Source organism: Crotalus tigris, unplaced genomic scaffold (genome assembly GCF_016545835.1).
Source record: "Crotalus tigris isolate CLP2741 ecotype Arizona unplaced genomic scaffold, ASM1654583v1 scf7180000017601.7605149639:7615979, whole genome shotgun sequence".
Lineage (NCBI taxonomy): Eukaryota > Metazoa > Chordata > Lepidosauria > Squamata > Viperidae > Crotalus > Crotalus tigris.
The window spans coordinates 1,637,643-1,657,762 of NW_024096505.1; the positions used below are offsets into that span (position 1 = coordinate 1,637,643).

Below are 20,120 nucleotides of genomic sequence, written 5' to 3' on the forward strand. Positions count from 1 at the left end.
CACTTTGTAACTTCATTTTATTCCCTAAATGAAACTATCTAACAAAGAGAGGGGGAAAAAGAAACTTCCTTGGGGGAACAATCTCTTTTACTAGGGGTTGTGGTAGTTTGTGGAGATGCACAGCTTGTTTATATGAGGAGATGGCCATATTTTTACTGTTTTTATATGTTAAGCTACTAAAAATCATTGGCAATGGACAGTCAAAAAGTAATGGAAAAAAGGTCAGTTTGCCAAATATTATTTGGAAATGTATGCAGAAATACTTCCTTCCTTTGATCCATATTTATTTGTTATGATGGCCATGTTGGAAACAAAGAATACTTTATTGCAGGTTTCAAGGAAAGAAATAGAGTTAAAATAAACATAATTTTAAAATAGCAAGATTTGTATAAATACAACAAAAGAAACATAAATTAATATGTCACTTTTTTTCCTAAAATGTTTTTACTTACTAAATTATCCGTTTCTGGGTCTTCACAAAAAAAGGGTTTTCCTTCCTTCTCCTGTTTCCTAACAAAGTTTTCAATATCTACATCGAAACTTGCAGATGTTGTGCCTTCTGAACCCTGTGTAGATTGTTCACATTTTTCAAATAACAGTGCTAATAAGGGAAACAGTGGGTGCCTAGGAATTAAAGATGAGCAAACTATAAGACTAAAGAAATTCTCTAAGTCAATATGACAAAATATGTATAATTTAGACATCGCATAATAATAAAATAAATTACATTAACAATTAAAATCTACATATTCATGGCTAAAGTAACCTGGAATAGAAAACTAATCATTTGTTTACTGTTTAAATCTACTTGTGCATTGTCGGGAAGAAACTATATTGCATTCTCAAGTGTAAATTTATTTTTTATTGTTATTTACTATTTTTTTTTCAAGTTCTAAGCACCAAGAGTTTGCTCATGATTGTGGTGAGATACAAATATAATGAATATGAACATTTTAAAATCTATATTAAAACAGAAACTCTTAATCTGAAATAAAGATTACAAAATCTTACTTAAATAAACAGAATATGCACTGCTATCCTACGCTAGTTCAGTAAGTTGCCAGCCTCACTTTAATAGAACTTACTCTCTTGTAAACATGAAGAACACTAACTTAAGTATGTAATAAAATGGCTGAAGACATGTATCCGACTTAATCAAGAACTCAAAATATATAAAGTTTGTTGGTGCGCTTGCTATTAAATGTTTGAGTTCAAGTAGCTATTTAAGTACTGATTCTACATTGTGTGTGCACTTGGATCGATACTTATTCTATACCACGTAATTTTATACTAGCATTGTATAAGGTATACCTGACCTCACCCAAGAAAATAAAATTGCAGGAGTTCTCAACTTTGGCTACAGTGGTGAAACACAGAAGAGTTTGGATACTGAAAGGAAGAAGGCTTCAGAATCCTATCCTCTTATTGAGTTTTGTATGGTCTCTTTCAACTGTGATTTCCTACTACATCCCAGAAACTTCACCCTTAGTTTGAAAACAATCACTCTACAGATTAAAGACAATAATATATTTTACCACTTAGATTGGTCAACAGTACTACCTGTAAATAGCCTGCTTGTCTGCATCCATCGGTGTCTGAGATTCAACTGGGGAAGGGCTCAATCCTCCTGCATTTGTTTCTAAGCAGTTTGGATCCTGCTCAGTTTTTAATTCTGTTACTACTTGCATTTGCTAGAAAAGAAAGATGCTTTATATTACCAGCTGCACTGAAAATGGTTTGTTTTCCAAGCAAAGGGGAGAGCAAAGAGCTTACTAAATGGCCAGAAAGTTGGTATGACTTGGCAACTGTACAAAAAGTACAAGCAGTTAACAAAAATAAAAAGATGGATATAGACATATGATTTTTCTTATATCTTTTCTCAGTAAGTAATTGTGGTTGATCATAAACTGAAGATTTAAGCAATGATAATATAACCAGGCAGATCTGTTAACAATCTTTCTGTGTCTTGCTGTTGACATACAAGTATATCATTCCTAAAAAAGTTGCATGCACTTCTCCATACAATCAACGGGAATCAAACTCAAGTGTTATTTTTTATGTTACTATTATATGTACATGTATACACAGGTCAAAAACATAAAAAGTTTAAATATCCTTCCAATTAAAAAACTTTAATTAAGATAAATGTTTCAGATTGGCACAAATCTATTCCTTTGTTAGGACACAGTATGTGAAAAATTTTGGAAACTGATTCAATCAGTTAATAAATAAACAGTTTAACTACACTAGCTAATTGACATGATCTGGAATTTTGCATATATGATTGACTTTTTTTAATTTCCCCCCTTATCGCTCTTTCCCCTTATAAATTCTTTTTTATATCTATAGCTTCAAGCTATTTAATATGGGAATTCTTTGTTAAAATCTTCTCCATGTACAACTTTGCATAATAACACAACTATGTTTGTATTTCGACATTGGCGTAAGGTTTGGAATTGGGCAGAAAAATTCTAAGTACATTTCTTTCTACTTATCTAGGGATTCATTAGTAAAAAATGTAGGATCTCCTTAGTTGAATGTGTTAGGACAGACATGTCAAACTCAAGACCCGTGGGCCAAATCTGACCTGCAATGGGCCCAGATCCAGCCTGTGGGGCTTCCCCAGAGATTGTGAGGAACTGGCTCTTGCCACCCCGGCCCACCTTAGCTGGGTGCCCCACCAGACATGCACACGGGAGGTGCTGAGCCCTCAGCAACCGCACCTTGGGCTCCATAGCCCACACAGTGCAGGTAAGTCTGAGCGCCATTGCCACTGGGCTGGCCCTCCAAGCAGCAGGCGGAGGCATAGACACAGAAGGAAGGCACACAATCTGGCCCTCTGGACATGCTGGGCACACACCCCCACCCAACCGCCCCATCCCTGCAGCAGTGGCTGTGGGCAAGCAAAGACAGACGGTGGGGTTGCAAAGAAGCACCCCAGCCAGTTGCTGTGTCACCACCATGCTGCCACCCCTGCCCACTTGGCCTCAGCTGTCCAACCTTATCCTCCAGCTCCAACCCACATATGGGACAAGCCTCCCATCTGCTGCCAACCCCCCCAACAGCCCTGGAGAACAGGAAGGATGGGGAGCCCTCATCCACAAGAAGCAGCCGGAACTCCCCTCCCCGCTCTTCCCCGAGTCCAGCCCCGAAGCTACCCCATGCACACTGCACCCGTGCACCCTGGAGCCATGCAACCAGGCTACCCCACCCCCTTCCTTGCCAGGCTATGCCCACCCCTCCACTTGCCTTGGCCTACTGGCAGTGGGGTGGCAGGGAAACACTGTTTGCGTGCTGCTGGTGCTGGCGGTGCAGGGGTGGCAGGGCCGGCTACTGGCAGTGTGTAGAGGGTTGAACGGTGGGGGCAGGCAGTGGAGGCAGTAACTGAACCAACCTTAGGTGTCAGGCTAGAGTCCACGTGCAGATGCAAGAACATGGGGGGGGCGTGAAAATGGGAAGCCGCCAGGAGTGGGCAGGGGCTTCCCACTTTGGCCTCTCTCCACTGCCATTTCCTCTGCACCTGGACTCCAGCCTAAAACCAAATGGCAGTTTGGCTGCCCCCCACTACGTGCCACCACCATTCATATCCCCACCATAAGCAGCAGCATTTACCACCAATGCCCTGCTGCCCCCCCAGCCATGCCCACCTAGTTGTGGCGACCCGACTCTGATCATGCAACCACGTCCACCCAACCATACTCAGCTGGCCCTTTAAAGGCAACCATAATGCTGGTGCAACCCTCAATGAAATTGAGTTTGACCCCATTGTGTTAGGAGGTTTGGGCTAATGGATGGCAGCCTATTATTATTATTTTTGTAAGAAGGGATGTGCCAATGAGACTTAATTAAGCATCTATCTTAGTTTGTAATACATTACAAATCCAAAGATATTACAGCCACTAATTTGTTTGAAATAGAAATCCAATCTTTTTACAGGGCAAAAAAGATGAGTGGTTTTCATTTCTAAGCAATGGTCAGCCCCTAGCAAAATGGCAGATTTCTACTAAAGTGGCCATAGTTCATTTTAGGCAATGGAAGAAAACAGATCAGTGAAAAAAAAAAAAAACAGTTGAAAATAAAAGTGTTATAATGAAAATAAATCAATGTTGTTTGTTCGTTTGTTCGTTCATTCATTCAGGCACATAGACTTATGTAGGCACAAGTAATGACTCACAGTCTTAATAAAACATAACTAAAACAATTAAAAACTATACTAAAACAATTATTAAAACACACAATCAATAGCTGAATACATTTGTATTATTCAACACATTTTTTCCCTGAATATTTAAGGCAAGCAAAAGAACTTAAGTCAGCAGAGGCAAGTTCCACTCTGGTTCCTAACATCTATACTTCAAATGATTATTAGGAAGTTCTGCCATTCAGATTCCACCTTGGTTATATTCACACTTCATGCCTACTTAGTTTTATTTTACTTTATTTTATAATCAACAATATATTATTAGAATCTGATTGACTCTTTTTGCTTCTGACAGTGAGAAGATTCAAACAACTGCAGAAAGTTTTTCAAGATATAATGGATTCTGGATCTTTAACCCCTTCACAATCCAATGTTGAGAAGAAATATTAACTGGCTTTTGATCCTTAGTTGTTCGGCAAAGAAAACTATAAAATCAATTCGCATATTATACTAAACAAACCAGTTGGCATTCCATGCTAATCTGTTTAACCATTCCTATCAGCAAGAAGAGTGAAGTAGACTGAGCTTATTTAACCTAGATTCATGACGAGATAATATCCAATTTTAAATCCATGAACTTTGTAAAAAATGGATAATGTATAAGTCAGAAGCATGATTTCTGCATACTAGAGATAATCCGTATCAGATGAACTTTTGGAAAAAATGTCTTACTTGTTGCCCATCTTGATAGTTGTCTATACTTAATGTCTGCGTTGCCATCATGGTTACTGAGAATTGCTTTGAAGTCAAATCATATCTTACATCAATTTTTTTGCTGAAAAGAAACCATAAAGAATATTAGTATTTTTAAAGAAAATTATAAAAATATTGAAATCTGTACACAGTTGAAAAATGTATTCTTTCCTATAACATTACATATGCTTGTTACCATCATAAAATACTGATAATCATAATTTTCATCCAAATTGCACATGTGTTTTCAAATGCAAAATAAATAGAAATAGAAAATGTACCACAAAAATATCTGGAAGAAAATAAAACCAAACTTCTTGGAATTTGAAAAATGTTCTTTTAAATTATTCTCTCTTGAATGAATATGGACACTGGTCCAGTCATGGCATCAGATGATTCTTTTTAAATCCCTGTTAACACACTAGTGTACACTTTTTCTATCTGAAAACTGTTCAATGGCTAAACCAAGGCACAAAGATTAACTTAATAATATTTCTCACACACAGCCAAAAATGCTTGTATTTATCTGTTGTCACATTTACAGGTAACCACCCATCTATAACTATCTTAATTCTTCTCTCTCACATTCATCACATCCTTAATTTACAAAAAAAAAATGATTTACACATCTAGCCCAGTTGTATATTTTTCCCATGTGGTTTTGAAAATGGCCATATACAGGCTAGAAGTAGCCATTTTTGTTATGATAAGAGCATTTTTTTCAATCACCACAGTTTATATCTGTGTGACTTATATGGATGAGTCAGTCCACAGAATCTTTGATGATACCTCAAATTATTATGTACACTGTAATAAGAATAGGCAAAATATGTGGTTTTTCAAAAAATTGAAGGAAATATGCAGGTAGCCTCATGAAAATATTCTATGTAAGGTAATATAAATTGCTTTATATTTTGTATTATAGTTTGTATCCAATAATGGTGATGGTAAAATAGTTTTCTTCACTTTGCTTTATACATTTTCAAAAACCTCCAAAGTTCTCAAAAGTAAAGGAGCATTGGAAGGAAGCAAGAATCTTCAAGGGTTCTTTTGCTCTGCCATTAACATTCAATAGATATAGAAGTAGGAAACAAAACAAAGCTTCCTGATAATGTATCTCTTTGACAGTATTATATTTCTATATAATGAAGTTCTCTCTTTTAAAAACTGTTAAATAATTATCTGACTGTGATGCAAATTTTCCTGCATTTAACCGTTTTTAAAAGAGAGAACTTCATTATATAGAAATATAATATTGTTAAAGAGATGTATTATCAGGAAGCTTTTTCATCTATACCCATCAAGTGAAAGATATTGTCTATGTCAATACCCATCACTGTAGTATTTATTTATTTATTTATTTATTTATTTTTATTAAAATTTATAGACCGCCCTACTCCCGCAGGACTCTGGGCGGTTAACAATAAAAACACAACATTAACATAACAAAACAAACAATACAATAACATTCATCCAGGGGTCAGATTTTATAAACCCCAGGCCTGCCGGAAAAGCCAGGTCTTAAGCAGCTTGCGGAAAACCAACAGGGTGGGAGCGGTCCTAATCTCCAGGGGGAGCTGATTCCAAGATGTGGGCGCCATCACAGAGAAAGCCCTCCCCCGCGGCCCCACCAAATGGCACTGCTTGGCCGACGGGACCAGAAGGAGGCCCAGCCTGTGGGATCTAACCGGATGAAGGGAACTATGAGGTAGTAGGCAGTCTCGCAAATAACCTGGCCCTGAGCCATATAGAGCTTTTAAAGGTAATAACCAACACCTTGAATTGGACCCGGAGACCAATAGGCAACCAATAGTACCATTGTTTCTCAACTGGATCTCTCTCCAAGCTGGCCATTGAGCATTTCAGGGTGAGTCTTCTTTTTTTCTGTGATGACATTATTGCCTTATTCTCAAAACAGGATATTAACTGCTGAAACTAGAAGGATTTAAATAAACCTTCCCTGTATTTTTTAATTTTGCATGGAAATATAGTTCAAACAAATCCTATGAGGATCATGATGCTTTAAAAAGAAAGAAAGAAACAAGTTCTAGTGGTGAAAGGGATAAATATATCAATTAATATAATGTATCAGCATAGAATATGAGCAAATTATCACATAGCACTTCTCTATTTTGAGGGCTCTCTCTGGAGACATTAATAGAAAAATCTTGCAATTGCAATCTTTAGGTACGGAGATCTGCAAGACATTACACTGAAAATAATTTGGTTGATGGCTAGTAAAGGAAATTCCAGGAGTCAGGACCAGCGGAAGTTGCTCATTGGATTATTTTTGATATAATGACTCTGATCAGCAAGGTATTGGTTTTGGGGTTTCTTTCTTGTAGTAAGATAAATAGTGCTTACCAATCAATGCTTTCCCCCTCTTCTTAGCAAATAACTTCCAGCTTTTCAATTACTTATCATACTACTCCTCTGGTATTCATTTCCTGGGAAGGGTATGCCTAAGTAAGTAGCAGATCAATTTTCATTTAGTTGAATTAATTATAACCATAGAAGCAACAATTATTTTTTAACTATTTGACACTTCTAGTAAAATAATCTGTGGGAATACAGGCACACAATTTTGTCTCTAGTGGAAGAAGAAAAAACAACAACCAAGCAGTACATAATTTCCTCCAAAATTCATATTGGAATATTGGTCAAATAAAAATGTTTATGGAAAAATAAAACATGTTACAATAGAAATTATAGACTGAAAAAGAATTACCGGTAGAATATAACAGAAGGGTAAGAAAATATTAGGAAAAGAAAAAAGTTTACAGTTTTACAATTTTTTTATATTTAGAGAAACAGGAAAAGAATGGTGAAAGAATATGCATACAACTTTTGATAGTTTCAAAAGTTAAATTAAGAAAAATGCAACATATAAGACAACATTTGAAGAAAATAATTGATATGCCTATGCATGAGCGGAGAAATAAGAAAAGCAGATTTAAATTATTTTCATTAACAAAGAAAGCATTTTCAAAAAATGATGTGTTTTATAGTTCAGTCATAACTTATAATTTGAATTCTAAGTAGTACTATGTTCACAAGAAAAAAGAACAAATTTGAAATTAGTTCCATAATTATATTTTTAAAATTTCAATTCACTTTCTGATGACAAATCTTAACACAAAAATATCTGAATGTGTTGTTAAAAGCTGAGTTGAGCTTGAAGACCTTAGCTAACATTTGATAACGACTCATGATATAACTAGTATGTGACTGTAGGTGTTATGGATCCACTAATATCATGCAATATATTTCTCCAACTTTATTGTGAGCCAGTTGCTTTTTTTCTTTTAGGCTGAATCTAAGATTTGTTACATCATCTTCCTGGAACAGATTGCTGTATTTTATAACCAACAGGAGGTGATTTTCACAGCAGTGGAAGTGAGCATGGAACTATGCAGATTTCTGTGTTTTTGAATTTCATCCACCATCATAGGTTGGCTGCTGCGCCATTCTGTCTCATCTACTATTTTATCATAGATTGAAATATTAATATTTTCTGTAGGCAGAACATTTGGAAAAATTTGCACCATGCAGCAAGAGCATCAATAGTATTAGTGATCAATAAGCATATTGGTAATAATGCTTCCGCTGCTTTTTTTTCTTGCCAGAGGAACTATGTCAATGCTTCATAGGTTGAGGCAGCGTAGCCAATTTGAGAATCAAAGTATTAAAACTGTTCAAACTTTGCTTCATCAAAGGGGATGGCAAAGACTTTTAGTATGTGTGTGTGGATCATTAAACAGAAAGGAAGATGTAACAGTACTCCACTTCAGTACATACAGGCATTTCACCATGAACAGAATTTCATGATTCCTTGTACAGCTGCTTCTGGAGGCTATTTTAACAAGTTTATCTTCTGCAGTTGGTGCCGCTGAAATGCACTTTCAAATGCTGTGGCAAAGTCAAGAAACAGTGATGAGCCTCTTTTCACACCTGATATGTTCTCCAACAATTGTGATATACATATTTGGTCACATCTGTTCCAAGCCAGAAACAATCCAGTTCTTGGAGTAGTTGTTTTCATTATTAAACCTTTTTTGGATTACTACATTTTTATAAATATCTTACCCTCAAATGACAAAAGGCTAATAGGGTTCTTCTTATTTATAATAAATGTCTATCCTATTTTTTTTAATGCTGGTTTATTACTGTAAATTGGTGTACAAGAATTAGTGCAGCAAATAGTAGAATTTAAGAATAGTGTAGACTATCCAGCTAAGAAGAAACATGTTTTATACTTTTTTTTCAAAAACCGTAACTTGTAGTAACTAAACCAAACTTTTTTTTTTTTATCACTAGTGGCAGAATAAAATATTGGACCAATTTTTTCTATAATGCTAAGCCACAATTAGTGGATTCACATACTGCAGTAAATCCTAATATTATAGTATAGTGTGATTATGAGCCCACAGAAAGCAATGAATTAAATGTTTCCAAATGTAACAAGGCCTTTGTAATTATAAAAATTACTATTATATTTATGTTGTGCATTTATATGAATATATGCCACTTTGTCTTTAAATGTTCACTTAAATATTTAATAATTTTTTAAAAAAAAATCAACATACTGTTTTAATGCTACTCAAAAAACAGTTGTAATTGTTTTTATTCAGAGAAAGTTGTTTTCCTTGACACAGTTTAAAAGTTTATAATACTGAATATGTAGGTTTTTCTTATAAAATATCATGTAATAAATTCTTCCTATGTATTCAACATAGCAAATATAAGTTAGTAATGCCTGCCTACAATTATGTATTTATTTATTTGCATTTACAAACAAGTCAAGGTGGTGAACATATTCAATGCCCCTTCTTCCTCTTATTTTTCCCTGTGAGGTGGGCTGGGTTGAAAGAGAGTGACTGGCACAAAATCACCCAAGTAGCTTTCATGGCTAAGGCAACATTTGAACTCGCTTTCTAACCTAATGCCTTAACCACTGGACTATCTTGCTACTATTATCATACCTCTTATCTCCTACACAGTTACTAAAGTATAAAGAGACTGTCAGTTGAATAATTTATTATAAGAAGCAATTACCTATAAATTCATTATCAGTGATATGTAATACAGTATAAATGATATTACTTGTAAGCTATATTTTAAGTATTATAGTTTTAAATTAAACCTATATAGTGAGATGAGTAGTTCTGTAACAACTTTAAATATATATATCATTAAAAGAATGTGAATAAAAACTAAATCTCACTAATGTGGAACATAAATTTACACTAATATTGTCATAACTCTAAAATCTATTAAATTAAATCCAGCCTTTTATTCTGAAGCAAAGTTTTGTTTATTTATTCAAATTGACATGGCTACCCACTTGACATAGTATTCTGGACAGCAAATAGCTGGTTGAAAATAAAAACATCAACAAAAACATATTACACCTGGATGTTCTACTCTTGAAGCAGCATTCATATCCATATCACTGTAACTCTCCCCACCCCACAAAGTGGGTGGATACATGGATAACATTGGTCCTGCAAGTAACAAAATCCTGTGCCATGAAGAGAGTAGTAGGTGACAATCAGCACTTTGAAATACACCCAATAAAATTGCCTTATGTCAACATTCCAGATAGAATTGTAAACAATTAGATATAGATTCCTATTCCGAAAAACTATTACATTGTTTTAAAAACCAGCCAGTATTTCTGAATCCTTAAAAGAATTTACATTTTGCACACGGTAATTTAAGAATTTAGGCCAAAATACCTTGTTATACATGTGATCCAAATTAAACTCATTTATTCATTCCACAAAGCACTTTGCCTTATTGGCTATCCCAGAGGAAGCACATTTTGTGCATGCACACACATGTCCAGATCTCAGGAGAGCCACTTAGTAGCCATACCTGGATCTGTTTCTTGAAGCTGCAGCTGTTCCAAAACTCAAAGCAGCTGCTTTGAAGTGCTCAGAATACATACATCTCTGCTGGGATGGCAGATGAAACAAAGCAGAAAAGTGTCTTATAGAATGATTTTCAGTACACAATTAAACAATTTTGACTTTATTAGTGGGATGGATGCAACACAAAGCACACAACTATGTTTCTTTCAGAGAGAGTAGCTGATAGTCTTGTAAGTGAATTATACTTATTCTATTTGAATAGGAATCTACAGATTATAAACAATGCCAAAGCAAGTTACAGGTAGTCCTCAACTTACAACCATTCATTTAGTAACTGTTCAAAGTTACAACAACACTTTAAAAAGAGACTTAAAACCAGTTTTCACACTTATGACCATGGTCACATGATCAAAATTCAGGCACTTGGCAACTGGCATGTATTTATAACAGTTGTCCCAGAGTCATGTGATCACCATTTATAACCTTCCTAGTTGACGTCTGACAAGCAAAGTCAATGGGAGAAGCCAGAACATTATTCACTTAAAAACTGTAGTGATTTGCTTAACAACTGTGATAAAAAATTTGCAAACTGAGGCACAACTCATTTAACAACTGCTCCACTTAGTAATAGAAATGTGGGGCTCAATTATATTGTAAGTCACCTGTACTTATACCTTCTTCAAAGAATTAAATATTTTCATTAGCAGAAATACAAACTGTTACAAGAAAAAGAAATTGTGTAATTTGGTTACTTTTTATTTTGATGCTGCCATTATACAGTATCATGTTTGTGATAGATTACTTATATGTTAGTATATTATGATATTGTTCAAGCAGTTCATTTAATGGATTTTACTTGGCAATAAATTGCTACTGCTTCAGCAGGTCTTGTTCCCAAATGAGTACTAAATACAGCATTTATAAACTGATATGTCAAATCATAATCTGATTCAAGAAACCAAGATTTGAACATTTGTGCCCAATTCTCTTTGACTAGAATATTTATGTTCTCATTTATACACCATCCAGCTAACAGAATTATCTGTGTGATCCCAACTTGAATAACCAATAGTCCAAGTAACTGAATCTTGAATAATTGCCTCAAATCTGTAACTAAATGATGGTTTAAAAATATTTTATATTAACATTGAATGTAAAGTTGAAAGTAATGTCAGAAAATTACATTATTTTAATAAAATATCACAGGCAGGTAGTGTACACAGGTACTAAGTGATATCAATTATAATTCCTGAAAGAGTGGCTGCAAAATTGTAATTTTTAAGAGGGTAGGAAAATTACAATTGGAATGTAACCATTATACTGCTGAGGGTTTTATTTTAATTAAATATAAGTAAAAGATTGCTTTTTGGATGTGGTTATCAGCATACTACTCAAATATAAGGCCCATGCAAAATATGCTTTATACAGAGCATTAAAAATTTAAAAATGAGGCCAAGTAACTGAAACATTTAAAAGAATTTCAGTTTTTGTCTCAAGCAACAAGTTACAATAAAATAGTGTTGCAAAAGGATACCAATGTATCATTTCCTTGTACCTTCATTCATAGCCCCATTGCCTTGTAATTATAAACAAGTCTTTAATATACTCCTAAAATAGTTAAAAGATTGTGACTCTTAGTCAAATAGTTAACGCAAATTGCAAACTGTGGAACTGGACTAGAAAATAAAAGTATATTTTCGGATGAACAATTATTTTACAATATGAAAATGACTATTCCTAATATAGTGAGGTAGGGTCAAAGCAGTAAGACAAACAAATATAAAAATAGCAGGAGTAACAATAATTATATTAAAACTTTTTTGCCACTTGACTCTCAAGAAATGCATCACTTTTGATTCTTTATTATTAGATTGATACCCTGTCTTTCAAAATCAATTCTCAGAAAGTTAACGGGAATTCAATTGAATTATTGTCCTATTATTTAGAACTGCCAATTTACAATTTGTTAGAGCTTCAATATTGCTTTGCTCAGTGAAGTCAAAAATACATTCCAACATGCAATCAAAGTTTACTATTCTATGTAGGCATTATATTACTGAAATTGTTATTAAAAGAACCATTTCTAGCCAACGCTAAACTAAAATAAAATGGTAACTGTAGCTCTGTAAAGTTAACCATCCCTACAAGCCTCATTTCTTACTACATTCATCTGCAGTATTTACCAGGACATTTAGCATTATGTAGCACTTTTAATTCAATACCCAAGGGTTTTTTTTTTTTAAATGCACCAAATGTAGTATCTGTCTGCAACTTTTTTTGCATTAATCCCAGGAAGATACACCTGTTTATAATGTTGCAAATTGATGCTACATTTCATTTTCACACATTCAAAGCACCTACTGAAGACTGAATCTGAAAGCATTTCATGGCCTATTCAGCATCCTAAACATTTTGGTTTCAAGACTTTATTCTAACATTTAGTGTCAGAAGACTAAAAAATGCCCATGTGTGACTCAATGTTTTCAAGAATGGAGGATTTCTTCAGCTTCATATATATTCTTGGTGCCACCGGCCTCCACTTTTCTATCAAAAGATGAACCCAATTCTCACCAAGATTTCAGGAGCTTACTGATTAAGTAAGATTATTTGAGTAAGAACTTGGTTATAATGCCCTATATTATTCTCCCAGCTGAACAAAATTTATACAAAATTAGATAACACACACCCATCTGCTACATTTATGCATATTAAAGTTCCATTTTTTTCAAGCAGAAAAAAATTTGTGGTTTGAAACAAGTCTTTGATATTTTAGCATAATGTTATACTTCCAGTAAAAACTGTAGGCATGTGCAATTTTCATGTGTGCAATAAATTGCAAATGACATTTGATTATTAACATTCTATTAGGTAAATTTCCAGATTTGCACCTAGCATTTACGTTATCATGAATCCTTCAAAATCTGTGCTTAAACTAATTCTGCAGCATTATTTATATTATTGCTGTTTTTGGTGCTCAAAATAAAAAAAAGGGATCTAAAACTTCGAAGTGCATTATCGGAAAAAGGTTCTTAGTATAACTTTGAAAGATACAGTTTGTTCACTCATTTAAATGCTTACTGTTGTAACTAATGAAGTGGAAAACTAGCGTTCTTTTTCAAGTTGCAATCTTCAACTATCACAATAAACACAGCTAGTGGTTATTACAAAATGCTAACCAATATCAAACAGGGCAAGAAGTACACATTATCTGCTCACATACTCAACACTTAGTACTTGAATAAAAAAATATTTCGTATTTCCAGTTTTGCCAAGCTCTGGCATTAACGTCACTTAGTGCCGTTTTCAACTTAGCCAGGGGATACAAATTCGTGGGATAGATATATATTCCTGATTTTTACATGACTGAAAACAGGTCGCTAGGCAAACACCCAAAGACGGCTCAGAAACAAAGCGGAGATAGAGCTCCCCTCCACGTTTATTGTTGACAACCAGATTACATAACAACAATCCCCTCGGATTTCCCAATATTTCACTATGAATTCCTCCCCCCCCCCCCGTCAATTTACGTGCAAAAGGGAGATTATTTCAAGCTCCGAAAAGGGAGCTGTGAACCTGTGGAAGAACGGGGGGGGAGCGGGGAGGGCTTTTCTCTCACGCCTAGGCGAGAACAGACTGAAGAGCCCGAGCGCGTTAGAAAAAGAAGCGAGTGAGGAACAGCGGCTGTAGGGGAAACCCCGCTGATTGTTCAATTCCTCTCCTGCTACTCCAGGTCTACAGGAATGCCCCCGAAACGGCCCCTTTAAATACCGCCCTCGCGGCTCCCCCACCCGTCGCACCACGAACAGCTGCTTCCCTTTTCTCTCCCCCTCCCACCTCCAGGCGCGCGCCACCTCCCCTGCCTCGGTGCGCGCGCCGCCGCCGCCCGCCGCCACCGCCGCCTCCTCCTCCTACAAAAGCAACGGCCAGTCGGCGGCTGTTCCAGAAACTTCCTCACTCCCCCTCCCTTTCCTTCCTCGCTCCAGACCGCCGACGCCCCTAACCCCCCTCCGAGTAAGTTACGGTGCCTATGCCCTTATCCCGCTTTTCCATGTTGCGGGTTCACCTCCCCCCATGCCTCCCGCACATCCCGGATCTGTTGGCGCAACTGAGCCAAGCCGGCCGATACTGGTGGCGGGCGCGCCGTGATGGATGGCTGGCTGGCTAAGAGCAGGTTTGAGTGACAGCGCTTACCTGGGTGCCAATCTTCGTCACACTGACAAGCGGCTGCAGCAATCGGGACCCGCACCGCCGCGATGTGCGTCAGCACGCATACACGGCCTCGACCAATTGGAGGGCGCGCCAGGGGAGACGACAACACGCTTCGAAAGACGCCTCATCAATATTCAGCAAGGGAGCGGGGCACGTCGTGTTTTTAGATACGCCCACTCAGAGGAGCGCCATAGTGAAGGGGCGGAGCGGCGAGAGAAGTACCGTCCCCTTGGGCCTGGGTGCGAGGCTGGATTGCGTTTATGAATACTCGTTAGGTTGAAGGAGGGTGCCACCCACCTCTCTTAGCTTGAGAGATGGAAGAACTTTCCTAGTATTGCCGCTCCGGATTTGGTGGATAAAGCTCATAAAACCTCCGTTCCGGGCCGAAGGCGCTTGTGACGTCATATCATGGTGTTTCCCCCCCCCCCAGGGTGATCCTGATGGACTGGGATGCTGTTCCGGATGGCTTCGGTTCGTTTTGTTTGTGCCGTACACCTCTGTTCTCCTGAATTAAAAGCTCGTATTATTTCCCCCCCTAATATTGAAGTCATCTTAGTATATAAATGGGCAGGTCGAAATCTCCCTCCATTCAGAATTATGATAGTCATCAGTAATTGGGGTATTGGCAATTTGCTGCTATTTTTGTTCGGTGCATTCGCCCTTCTTCGGTTGCATTCGCAACTGACTGTTACTTGGTTTCGTATGACATAAACTAACGAGACTGGTTTGGTTTCCCCAATACATTACCGTATTCTAAGAACCCCATTGCAGAGTTTGAAGAAGAATGATTCCAGAAGATTACAGCTCATTCTGATCTAAAGGAACTCCTTGTGCACCCAGTTATAGCTAGATGTAGAGCTATAAATATTTCTAAAAATGCTGTTGGTAATGGTAAAACTATAACACTTTTGCAGTACTTCCAAAGGTTAATTTGTTAGCTATTGGTACAAAACAATATAAGAGTAAATGCAGATATACGCTAGCTTCAAATTTAGAAGCGTTATGCATTTTTCAGGCTATGATAATCTAATTCAAGGCAAATACATACATTGTCTAATAATGTCCACTCATCAAATACTATTTGACAATTATACTCAACAGTTAACTAATACTTGTATGGAACACACACACACACACACACACACACACACAATTATATTAAAATAGTATTGTATAGTGATGGTTTCCCCCTTTAAAGTGTCAAAAACTGCTTAAAATTAAATAGTATGGTATAATTTCATTTACATATGTTTTTAGTGTACATAAGGCTCATGTAAAAGTGAGAATTTTGTGGAATCTTTTTTACCACTCTCACTTTTAGTACAAGAAAAGGAGAATAAAAATAACCAATTCCTTAACTGAAACAGATAGTCCTTGGATTATGACCATTCATTCAGCAATAATTCAAAGTTACAATGGTGCTGAATGAGTGGTACTTAATAACTAGTCCTTGAAGTTCTATACGTTGCAGTAACTTCACAACCAAATGATTGCAGTTTGGGTACTTGGCAACATTATTGTTGCACCATCCCATAAGCACATGATCACCATTTGCAACCTTTCCTGCTGGCTTCCCCATTGATTTTGCTTGTGGGAAGCCAGCAGGGAAGGCCGTAAGTGGTTCCTATAAGCTGCTGCTTCTGCTTTTTCTCCCAAGAAGCTCTACTACAGAGTATGAGATCAACCACAGCAACAGCATCCCCTGCTAGCCTGTGATCCCCAGTGTCCCACCTGCACTCTGTAGCATCCACCTAAAGAGCCCTCTAATCTACCTGCATAACAATTGCCCATGAACACCCCCCCACACACACACTTCCTGTGGCATCTGCATACTATCCTGTCCTCCTTGCCTGGGATCCCTGCCTCTTCCTGCTTAACGACCTGTGCAGTCCTGGAAACTGAATGGAAACTGGGACTGCCACGATTGCCATCGTTAAGCGATGTCCTATGATGTCACACTTTATGACTGCATCACTTAGTAACAAGTCCCGGTCCCAATTGTTAACATAACTTGAGGACTATCTGTACATTCTTTCTTGCCTGTTTTAGTTGTTCACCATATAGAAACTCTTAGCGTGAATGAAGCATAAATCTTGTTATCTTCTATTGCCTATGAAAAAAGCAATCTTTCAAGTTGAATTTGATTTGTTGTCACTTTATGCATATGTCCATATAGGTGGAAGCCTCAATTACAATAACTTAGTTGACGTCCATAATATCCCAATAGTTCTTATGTTTGTCACAAAAGTGTATCAATTCTAACAATCTGAAATAAGAGATTATTCAGTAACTAAGTGAAGTTATTAATTCCTGCATGTTCAAGTGTTCTGTTTATGGGGCAATTTTTTCCTTCTAAAAAGTGGAATCAACAACTAAGCTGTTGCTCATCTTGAGACTTTTGAAATAAATAGGGCATGTGAACAAATTAATCACCATATTAATAGGCTAAAAGAAATCAAACACTTTAAAGTATGGAGTAAACAATTTTGAGAGTACTTTGCGATACTGTTATGAATTTTTTCAGCAAGGCTCCACTTTACGATGTTCCTATGTATTGTAAATCATAAGATAACAAGTTATGATTCTGGTAATAAAAATACAGGTATCAGACCCATAGAGGTTATATTTTTATAGGACCAACTGAAATAGCAAATGGTTCAGGTTGCTGAATTTCAGGAATTCAACAGGCACATTTGTTAAAAGGATAGATAGGGGGAAAGATGCTGATAATGAGGCCATACCAGTATCAGCTTAACTTGTTGGATAGACTGATTGTGAGCCTTCTACCATGTAAATTAGGATTTAAGAAATCAAATTGTGGTTGCGATAAAGATTCACATAAAGTTTGCTGGAAACAAACAATAAATATAATTCCCCCATTTTGGGAAATAAACAATAAATACAATTCCCCCATTTTGGGAAATAAACAATAAATACAATTCCCCCATTTTGGGAAATATAAATCCAACTAGTCAAAAACGCTTCCATTTTGAATTTTTTTCCTTCTTAGTAGCAATAGCAATAGCACTTAGACTTATATACCACTTCACAGTGCTTTGCAGTCCTTTCTAAGTGGTTTACAGATATTGCCCCCAACAATCTGGGTCCTCCTGAATTTTATTTTCTGGCTTTGAATGGACCAAGGAATTGCTTCTAGGAAATCAAGCATAATGTATATTCACAGCTAATCAAATTAGAGTAGCCACTTAAAAGAAAATGTAAATTACAATAGTTACTTTAAACAAAATAATGCAAACTGTAATTTAGTTTGCAATAATTATGTGCCATCAAGTCATTTTTGACTCCAAGCTACATAGAAAGATTTTCGCCATGAAAGTGTCTTATAATACAGTAATATCATTGATATAACCTCTCAGAAGAGTATGCATAAGATTGCAATTTTAATGACTATATATACTACAGTCCTATAACTTTTAAGTAAGAGAAACTATTGTTCAGCTATTTTGGGGACCAAGTAGCTGGCCTTATTGGAATGTTCTTTGTGTTAAGAAAGGGATATCATGATAGTTCAAATTAATGAACAGAATTAAGATCTCTGTTCAATAAGCGGTCCTGTAGTTGATTGGAATATTAATTCTAAATGTCTCTTACTGTTCCAAAATAGCAGAATGTATACATGCTTAAGGGCATAAAGTAAAAACACAGCCAATGTAATCATTATTGGCTTAATTCCCTTTTACCAAGTGTTTGTCCAAAATGAAGATGGGCTGACATTGATGTTGGAAAATGCTTGGCCTTTAACGCATTTCTCAGATCAGAGGCTGTGATTGCCTCTTCAAGCGCCCCTGACCTTCATATGCATTATGCTGCTAATATTGCAATAACAGTTTTAGTAAATCTTGATAATCAAATTGAGATGAAGAGATAATTTATAGTAAATGCAAAGGCATTTTCAGGTTTTCATTACATTTGCATAATTTTACATGATCAGAATTAACTAATTCTAAATGATATTATTATATATTTGGGAGAATTTTTGAAATGGGAAGGTGAGATAAATATAATAAGTAATAACGTTAAGCTAGCATTTCCAGAACATTTCCAGGATTATGAAATTTATGAAAATTACCATAAATTTATGAAAATTACCATAAACCCAACAGTAAATATTTTTATTTACTGTTAATACTAATGAAATAATCATGCATAGGAAACCATTGTTTACTGTCATCTGTCTAAATCATAATATGCATGATTAACATGATTAGGAGTGGGATTCTAGGTATCCTCTTCTATATATAAAAGGATGTTATTTACAGAAAGGGAAAAATGTTTATTTCAGTTTAGCTTTGTTGTATAAACCCTAACGGTTTTAATTCACATTGCTAAAAACATCACATTTATCTTGTGGCATCATCAACCAATCTCCTTACCTCCATTCAGTCAATGAGGCGTAAAATACCATAATATAGATTTCTTAAAATTAAGCTAGACTGGAATCCATAGGTAAGAATGAAATGCAAGTCCCCTTGTCATACCATTCTGTTCTTTTATTGTAGCAGATATCTATATATAAAACCCCACTGTATTTAGATAAAAGAACCCTGATTCCTCCTGGCTCCACAGTATTGGCTAATTCCTTCTATAGTATGCTTCAAAAGCATGCAGTTTTCATGCTTTTGAAGCATACTGAAATGACTTCTCTGAAAAAAGGGCTTTATTAAAACAAACCATGCTACAGTTAATCTTTTATCTACAAAGGCTGTTCTATTTCTTTTTGCAGTATATCCAGATTTTTTTAAAGATAAAAGAACAGTTAATAGCTATTGTAGGAGGCTATAATAACCCAGAAAAAAGTGCTCTCACAGTTGCCCTGGTACATTACACAAGCACTTAATGTAGCTCAACTTCATCAACTTATTAGAGAGAAATCTGCATATAAATGAAGAATATTAATTTTATTATTGCTATAATCAAAGTACAATATACATTATTACTTGCAAAATGTATAATACATAATGCCAATGTTTTGACGAATAGGGATCCCAAGATAGAGTGGAGTCTATGGATGGCGATGTGATTGATGCACTCTTAATGCTAGCTACCATTTTGTTATTATTTTTAATTTAAATTTGTGGTTTTATTGATTTTTATGTTTTACTCTTATGTATTTCATTTCACTA

At 36.0% G+C, this 20,120-nt stretch overlaps 1 protein-coding gene across 5 annotated transcripts in view; it reads right to left on the reverse strand.

Annotated features, from left to right (window-relative positions):
- Positions 1-15,502, reverse strand: part of PKNOX1 (PBX/knotted 1 homeobox 1) — a 30,216-nt gene extending 14,714 nt beyond the window's left edge. The window contains exons 1-6 of one of the 5 annotated variants that reach the window (XM_039368759.1): positions 10,772-11,173; positions 8,693-8,803; positions 7,259-7,356; positions 4,874-4,976; positions 1,561-1,691; positions 453-624 (exon numbers count right to left, since the gene is read on the reverse strand). In XM_039368759.1, coding sequence (XP_039224693.1) covers positions 453-624; positions 1,561-1,691; positions 4,874-4,924 — 354 coding nt within the window. In that variant the 5' untranslated portion in view covers positions 4,925-4,976; positions 7,259-7,356; positions 8,693-8,803; positions 10,772-11,173. Of the gene's footprint in view, positions 1-452; positions 625-1,560; positions 1,692-4,873; positions 4,977-7,258; positions 7,357-8,692; positions 11,174-14,958 lie in introns of those variants that run through there. The other 4 variants (XM_039368744.1, XM_039368752.1, XM_039368736.1 and 1 more) reach the window with 4 other exon arrangements.
- Between the last annotated feature and the right edge of the window lie 4,618 nt (positions 15,503-20,120).